The following is an 8,766-nucleotide window of genomic DNA, read 5'->3' as shown; positions in this document are numbered from 1 at the left end:
AACCGATATAAATTATTATTATTATTATTTTAAATTAATACATTTTATTAAACCTTTTTTTTTTTCGAATACGTAAAAACGGTTCTTACAGTTTAACCTACAATCAAATATAGTTCAAAATTTAAGAAGGTTTTCGTCATTGATTCCCAAAACGTTGAAAACCCCATCTTCCTTTTCGATATTTCATTTTTTTCTTTTTTTTTTTCTAATAAAAATATATTTCCCCATTGAAAATATTATATTTTGTATTATTTTCTTAAATTGCCGACGCTCTTTCTCAATTGGTTTTTTTTTTATTAAAAGACTAGTTGACATATTTAATCTGTAATAGAAAAACCTTTCTTTATATAATTTTATTTGACTCAAATATACAGTTGATATTGATTATTTAGATTCCATGGTGATGAAGGGACGCCAAGTTCCTAAGGGATGAGTTTGTTAAGGGTAGTTACGGGGTTAGGGCGTGGGAGAGTATGGTGGTATGGAGGGTGAGTGGTAGGGAAACTCAGGTAAAAATTAATTAAATTATTTACCTTGACAATATTTATAAAAATAATAATAATTATTATTATCATTTAACTTATCAAATACTTTTTTTATCTGGAAAAATTTTAATAATTAATATTTTATTTTTTCATTTATATTATTTATTTATTTATTTATTATTTTTCAATAATAATAATAATAATAATAATAATAATTCACTTATACAAAATACACAACAATAATCACAATTAAATTATAACGACGAAGGGAGAAAAAAAATAAAAACCCTAAATACGAAGAGAAGGGGGGTGAAGGGTGGGGGTGGAAAAAACCAACAAAAACAATACTTGAGTCGACTAATTATTTGGGCTACCGTTTTTTTCTCACGTTTTTCCGGATACCTTTACCGTACCAACCGGGATTAACGGATACTTTTTGCAAATCGTTGTTTGTTTTCTCGTCGAAATCTTCCCCGTCCAATTCTTCTTCACCGCTGGAACAACAATCGCACGCGGGTACGTCATCTTTAAAAAACGGTTTTCTTTTTGTGTAAAACAAACAAGATTTTGATAAGAAACGTTCCGAACAAAATTCGCATTTGAGACTTTCTTTCAAATCCAATTTTTTATCCGGCGGCTCCGTTTTATTTTTTTTCTCTTTATTGCTATTTTTAGTCTCATTTTTTTGAGCATCTTTTACCGACTGAGTATTTTTTAAATTATCCGAAAAAATTTCACTTTGACTCCTCTTTTCACCCCGAGGCAAATTGTTTAATTTTGTTTTTTTATTATCGTTTTCCGCTTCATCCAAATCCCTCATTCTTTTTAAATGCTTGTTACCATTTTTGAGATCGCTATCGTTATTTGATAATAACATTGGCACGTCATTTGAATCACCTACAAAAAAAAAAAGAAGCAAATAACGAAAATTAGAATACTTTTCTTGTTTGCTTAGCAGTATTAAAGTGCTGATGTAACAAAAAAAAAATGTATAAAATATAAATATTCTTTTTACCAATTTTATTATTATTATTTGGGACGGAATTATTTTTAATTTTTTCTTTTCCTGGATTTGTCACAGATACATTGCAAGTTTTTAATTTATTTTTTTTAACTAATGAGTCCTCTGAATTATTTAAAACTAGAGCATCATCATTTTCTATAATGACGGGAATATCATTTTGTTCGTCGATAAAATTAGGACAATCACAGTCATGATTTTGATTATCTTTAAACAATGGGCAGCAGTCCTTAAAATCATCTCCTGATTTAATTGTTATAACGATAAGTTCTTTTTTTATGTAATTGACATTTTCTCCTTGTCCAGTATCTATGAGTACTTCTTTTTTACACGACGTAACACAAGATTCAATTTTTTCTTTTTTTATATTTTCTTCACTTATTGCACTACAATCGAAAATTTCATTATTCCCTTCATTGACACACTTTTCCACTTTGATTTCTTTAAAATCAATAGACTCTGTTTTTATATTGGTAAGAAATGGTCTATTCGCTGTGTGTTGCTCTTCTTTGCACAAGTCAGTTGCATGCTCTATAATGGGATCTGAATTTCTAGAATATTTAGGAACAGTTATTGCCAAGTGTTTCATTAGTTTTTCCATAACAATATCACATTTTCCATTTATTTTAATAATGGCTTGGCAATCTTTAGGAGTCCACTGTAAATTTACTATGTAAATGCTGGGGCGTCGTTTTGCCGGTTTGTCCATGCACCACAACCAAGGATATCTTTTCAAAACCTGATATCAAAAAATATATTTTTTTTAAAAATCAGTCAGAAGCTGCGAAAAAACACAAATAAATTAAAATTAAACTTACCTTTAGACTTGAACCTATGCAAAGAATCATGTCAGCCTTTTCTGCAGCCTTACAAGCCCCTTTCCAATTTAAGGGCCATGGTAAGTTTCCCCTTTCACCGAAATGTACTATAGAATCGACAAGAGATGAATTGCACTTGTAACATTTTCTCATTGTTTTATGACTGTAGCGAGCTGTGTTTTCAGTTACGTCGAAATTTCTTAAATATTCCATTATGGGACGACAAGACCTACAAACCTAAAAAATTCATTTAAAAAATTTTAAAAAATTTATTAACCAAAAAAAATACATCAAAGTGAAATGGATCTTATACCTCTATATACATATTGCCATGAACTTCAGATAAAGCTTTTTTTGGAAGACCACTTCTTAAATGTAGACCATCACAGTTTTGAGATACAATATGTTTTAATTTTCCTTGTGAATATAATTGAAACAATGCCATATGAGTATATGTAGGATCAGCTTGAGTGAGATCATGAGTACTAATTAAAAAAAAAATTTTAAAAGAAAATTAGTATTGTTATTATTTTATTTATGTTATAATAATAAAATAAAAATACCCTATATCTTTTCCCTGCTGTAATAGCGTCCAAATTCCAGAAGCTCCTCTGTAATCTGGAATTCTTGCAGCTGTCGAGATTCCTGCTCCAGTATAAACAACCAGATATTCTGATTTTGATATGGCTTCAGCTAATTTTTTACACTTATCATCTAAAACTACTTCAGTGTCTTCAATTTCTTTTAATCTCTCCTTAATTTTTTTTCTGTTTTCTATTCTAATTGATGCTTCTCTCACTATTTCAGAGTAATTAAAAAGTAATTCTTTTTCCTCTTTAGTTCTTTTTGATTCATCTTTTTGAAGGATGATCGATACCTGAAATAAAGTAATACATAAGTAAATAACACTAATAAAAATATACTCAAGTCATTGAAAAATGTTCAATAGAAACTAATTTAATTCAATAACATAATTTTAGACAAGTGTCAAATTTTTTTAAAAAAAATATATTGCCTGAAATAATGTAATAATAAATGTAACACCTTCAACAAATTTAACATATTTACTAAGGTTTACTGTAAAAAATTTAATTGAAAAATTTAAATTAGAAAAATTAATTGCAATTTTTACAAATTTAAGACTGTTTTTAATGAATGAGAATAAAATAAAAGACGGTATTCTACTTCAATATTGTTTTTTACATTATATTTGTAAAAATTTTTTGAATAAATAATTTGATTTTATAACAAAAAATTAATTCTGTTTACTTGCACAAATTAAAAAATGACATTACCAAAAAAAAATTATACTTAACAAACCTTTTTAATAGATAGATTTCTCTCTTTTTCAGCAGAAATAGTAACAATTTTAGAATTTTTTCTTCTTAATCTGGTATAATTTCCTGAATTACTATTGATAGACATTCTAACATATCATAAAATGTAAATTACTTGAGCGTTGGTACTTAAATTAATATTAAAACCCCAGACGTCTAGATGCAATGTTGCCAAACCTTAGTTTCAAAACTTTCAGTATATAAAGCTTTTATTATTTTTTTTTTAATTACAATTTTTTTTTTTGTTAAATATTAAATATTTTAGCTTTTTACAATTTTCTATAATTAACAAAACATTTATTGATTCGATAATAGTTTATTTAATTAAAGCTTTACTGAATTGTCAACAGCAAAAATTTACAAAAAACATTTTTTTTAGAATTATAATTATCATAAACTAATCTTGAGTTATTTTAATGGTATTGAGTTTAAAATCATATGAACAAAACTTTAATTTTAGAATAAAAAATAATTTTTTTAACATTTACTATTAAAATTATTAAAAAATTACTTAAATGGCAACATAGGTGCCGGTGACGTCACTCGTTTGTCATCCTCAGCTGATATTAAAAATTTATCATATATTTAAATATTGGGTCTATACTTATTTTATATTATTTAAATAATGTTTAAAACATCAAATTTTGATAGGCTTTTAGGTATAAAACTATACTATATTTTTTGTATTTGCAATTTTGTGTTAATATATTAATTATTATTATGGTTATTCCACAGACAAAGCTACCTCTAATTTACTACTAGAACCTGACTGGCCCACCATTCTGCAAATATGCGATCTTATCAGACAAGGGGATGTACCGTAAGTTTTTATTATTCGTCAAGAGTAAATTTATACAGTAATTTACACTCTTTAAGTACCACCAAAGCTGGTTTTTCTTATTTGTTGTTTTCAATTGACAATGTATTACACGTTATTCATATTAAATTAATATGAAATTCTTTGTGGTAAAATTTATTTTTGAAACTTTTACCTAAACCTTTGTTAAAGATTTTTTTATTAAATAAAATTAAAGATTAATTTTTTTAAAATTTGATTGCACAATGTTGTGTAAAGAAAAAAATCATTCACAGGGAAGACTTCTTAATTTAGTGACCGATTGATTTGTCGTAATTCATTTTTTTGTTTTTTTTTAGAGTGAAAGTAGCATTAAATAATATAAAAAAAAAAATAGTAAATCATAATCCACATGTTGCTACATTTGCATTATTGGTTTTGGAATCAGTTGTAAAAAATTGTGGCCATCTTGTTCATGATGAAATTGCTACAAAAGCTTTTATGGAGCAGCTGCAAGAGTTAGTAAAAACTACAACCCATGATCAAGTAAAAGCCAAGGTGGTAGAATTGATTCAGGCATGGGCATTTGCCTTTCGATCAAATTTAAAATATCGAGCAGTACAGGTATTTTTATTTTAAAATTTCAACCATTGCAAATTCTGTTTAAATAATGATAAATTTAACATATTTATATGTTTAAAAAGAATAAATAATTATTAATAACAACAATATTATTATAGGAAATGGTAAACATAATGAAAACTGAGGGATATAAATTTCCCCCTTTAAAAGAAAGTGATGCAATGTTTGTGGCACATACTGCTCCTGAATGGGTAGATGCATCAGAATGTAATCGTTGTCGTGTCGCTTTTGGTGTTATGAATAGGAAGGTAAAACAAAATTTTTAAATTAGGATTTTTTATTTTAAATTTATTCAAGTCTAAAAGTAAACTAAATTTATACTTTTTCATTATTATCTAGCATCACTGTAGAGCTTGTGGAAATGTTTTTTGTTCAGATTGCTCTTCAAACACTACTACTTTACCAAAATTTGGAATTGAAAAGGAAGTGAGAGTATGCAAAGCATGTTATGAAAAGTATAGCAAGTAAGTTTATTGTAGTTAAGAGAAAACCTTAACACATTCTTATAAAAAAAAAAAAAAAATATAAACTATTTTCTCTTTTTAGACCTAGTTCTGCACCACAAGTAAAATTAGATAATGAACCATTTCATTCAGATTTTCAACCTAATTCATCAGCTCTCAAAACGCAACCTTCAAAACCGAAAAAAACCGATGATGAATTGAAAGAAGAGGAAGAATTTCAATTAGCACTTGCATTGTCTCAATCAGAAGCCGAAGCCAAGGAAAAAGAAAAAGAAAAGAAGGCAATGATCACAAATGAAATATTTAACAATACAACTTCAAAAAAATCACCTACAATCATTGTAAATATTATTTTTTATATATATAATATTTATTAAATTTTTATTAAGTTTGCTCTCATTAAGTTCGTTTATTAGAAATTTTTGTATTATTTTTATTTATTGTATATTTATTTTTCAGAAAGAAGAAGAAGAAGATGAAGATCCAGAACTTGCAAGGTATTTAAATCGTTCTTATTGGGAGAAACGTCAAGCAGAGGAAAAGGCTGTTAAAAAGGAATCTAGTCCCATTCATATTCGATCAAGTCCTGGTGGTCCTCCTAGTGCACCTACTACTCCTACCCATCAATTGGTTAGAAATTTAAAGTTTGAAAATGATGAATTATTTAATTTTTTTTTTTTTTTCTACTTCATATTAAAAATTGACTTGTAGGAAAATGGTGAAATAATTGAATCTGAATTGGATGATTTTGTGTCTTACCTGAAATCCCAGGTTGAAATATTTGTCAACAGAATGAAATCCAATTCTAGCCGTGGCAGAAGTATCTCTAATGATTCCTCTGTTCAGACATTATTTATGAATGTTACAATGAACCATTCCACTTTATTAAGATACATTCGGCAACAAGACGATTCTAGAGGTTGAGTTACATATTTTTAAAACACTAAAAAAAAAAAAAAAACAATTTTTTAATTAAAAATTTTTGTTTTGTATCATTGCTTAAAATTGTTTTTATAATTTTAAATTTTAATTTAGTTTATTATGAGGGCCTTCAAGATAAGTTGGCTCAAGTTAAGGATGCTATGATGGCTTTAGATGCGTTGAGGGATGAGCACAGGGAAAAATTAAGGAGGGAAGCTGAAGAAGCCGAACGTCAAAAACAAATGCAAATGGCTCAAAAATTAGAAATTATGAGGAGGAGAAAACAAGAATATTTACAGGTAAAAATTTGTAATTTTACGTTTGTTTTTTTTTTTTCTAAAATTAACCTTTTTTTTTTTATTCTTTCTTTTTTAAATTTTAGTATCAAAGGCAATTAGCTATTCAGAAAATGCAAGAACAAGAAAGAGAATTACAAATGAGGCAAGAACAGCAAAAACAGCATTATTTAATGGGTTCTTTGGGAATGCCTCAGGGATATCCAGGATGGGATTCCAAAGGTCCTGCCATGCCATCACCTACTCACCAATTCGGGCAACAGTATCAATCTTTACCCGCTGGTAATCCCGCGGCTGGTTATCAAATTCCTCCTTCTTCATCAAATGTTCCGCAGCCGGTTTGTACAAATTAATTTATCGAAATAACTCGATTATAATCTTAAAGTGAAAAATTTTAAAATTTTTATTTTTAATCGCAGCAAGCCACTCATCAACCTCACGTACCGGGAATGATGCCACAAGGTATCATACCTCCTACAAGTATGCCGCCTTCAGGTCCACATTCATTAATAGCTCCTCGGGGGCCGGTTTCATCTCCCATGGGTCCAAGTAGAATACCAAGCATTCAACCCAATCAGCCGAGGCCCATGGTCAATGTGCCGCTACCTCAAATGCATCCACTTCAAATGCAACCCAATTTCAACGGTAAATTAATAAGGAGGCTCTCTGTAATTAAGAAAAAAATAGTGTTAATAATTTACGTTTAAATAATAATAATAATAATTTTTTTTTCTAGGAATTCCCTTACCTGTTCAAAATCCAACTTCGGGTCCTAATTCTTTAATTTCTCAAACGCAATCATTAATAATGCCTCCGAACGGGCCTATTAACGTCGGTATGGGTTCCAACGTGATGCCAAATCCTGCGATGCCCGGAAGTGCTCCTTTAAAAATGAATTTATCTCCAAACGCGACCCAGAGTTTGCCGATAACAACGGGACCCGGGGCAAACATGAGTATGCCTTCCGCCGGAGTAACGATTCCAAATTTAGCTCTCCAAGGGAGTCAACACAGGGTTTTGCCAGGACACCCAATAAATGCAATTCCTTCTCAGAACATGGGATTACAACAAGGTCAAATGCCAGAAATTCAAAATAATCAGCCTGCAGTTTTACCACAAGTCGGATCGCAAAGTTCACATCAACAATTTCAACAACTTCCTCCCGGAGGTGAACAAAGTCATTCGGGGAGCACCGGAGAATTGATTAGCTTCGATTAAATTTTTATTATTATTATTATTATTTTTCAACGGATGTATAGTTTATTTTTTTTTTATCATAGAAAATGCTTATCACTCGTATATTTACATATATATGTATAATCGTTATCATTCTGACTTAACATTTATTATTTGTTATAATTATAGAGAAATAAAAAAAATGATTTTCTACTACTACTACTACTACTACTACTAAGTTCAGTGAATATTATGCTGACGTAAATATTATTATTATTATTATTATTATTATTATTATTACATTTTTTGATAAAAAATAATTTTAAAAAAATTTTTATTATTACTTTTTATACCACAGTAGTTTGTTAGTTTAAAAAAAAAAGAAAAAGAAAAGAAAAACAAGTAATTTTTTTTTTTTTTTAATAATGATTATTTTAAATTATATATAATATGATTATTTAATAAAGAAAATATTTCTTAAAAAAAAAATTGTCGAGCAACATCATCAAATTCACGGAAAGTTTCGATTTGAAAAAAAAAAAAATTTTTTTTTTTTGGGGGGGGGGGATTTTATAATAAAAACAAAAATTATTTGTATTTTTTTTTATACTCGGTTGACCAAAAAGCAAAAAGTAAATTTTATTATGAATCGTATATAAGTTCTTCTTATACTTTTCTAATTTTTTTTTTTAATTAGTACTTAAAAAATATCATTATTATATCTAAATATATATATATATATAATTAAATTATTAAATGATTATTTACTTTGGTGAGTTTTTCAAAAAGAAAAAAAAAACAAATCTTATA

The 8,766-nt window shown here is 27.9% G+C and overlaps 2 protein-coding genes across 2 annotated transcripts; one reads left to right on the top strand and one right to left on the bottom strand.

Moving 5' to 3' along the window:
- Positions 1–855: 855 nt before the first annotated feature.
- Phum_PHUM430270 (chromatin regulatory protein sir2, putative) lies at positions 856–3,749 on the bottom strand (the record flags this gene model as incomplete). Its single annotated transcript, XM_002429316.1, has 6 exons — positions 856–1,382; positions 1,696–2,245; positions 2,325–2,561; positions 2,638–2,809; positions 2,888–3,201; positions 3,645–3,749. The coding sequence occupies 6 exons, from the start codon at positions 3,747–3,749 to the stop codon at positions 856–858; spliced, it is 1,905 nt and encodes a 634-aa protein (XP_002429361.1).
- Positions 3,750–4,451: 702 nt separating this feature from the next.
- On the top strand, positions 4,452–7,998 carry Phum_PHUM430260 (Hepatocyte growth factor-regulated tyrosine kinase substrate, putative; the record flags this gene model as incomplete). The annotated part of the gene is made up of 12 exons (XM_002429315.1): positions 4,452–4,536; positions 4,819–5,081; positions 5,198–5,347; positions 5,439–5,563; positions 5,646–5,904; positions 5,953–5,970; positions 6,023–6,193; positions 6,275–6,482; positions 6,599–6,783; positions 6,867–7,118; positions 7,200–7,425; positions 7,517–7,998. 12 exons carry the CDS (start codon positions 4,452–4,454, stop codon positions 7,996–7,998), a joined length of 2,424 nt encoding a protein of 807 aa, XP_002429360.1.
- Between the last annotated feature and the right edge of the window lie 768 nt (positions 7,999–8,766).

This window comes from Pediculus humanus, genomic scaffold (genome assembly GCF_000006295.1).
Source record: "Pediculus humanus corporis 1103172108196 genomic scaffold, whole genome shotgun sequence".
NCBI lineage: Eukaryota > Metazoa > Arthropoda > Insecta > Psocodea > Pediculidae > Pediculus > Pediculus humanus.
This window is presented reverse-complemented; position numbering and strand designations above follow the sequence as displayed.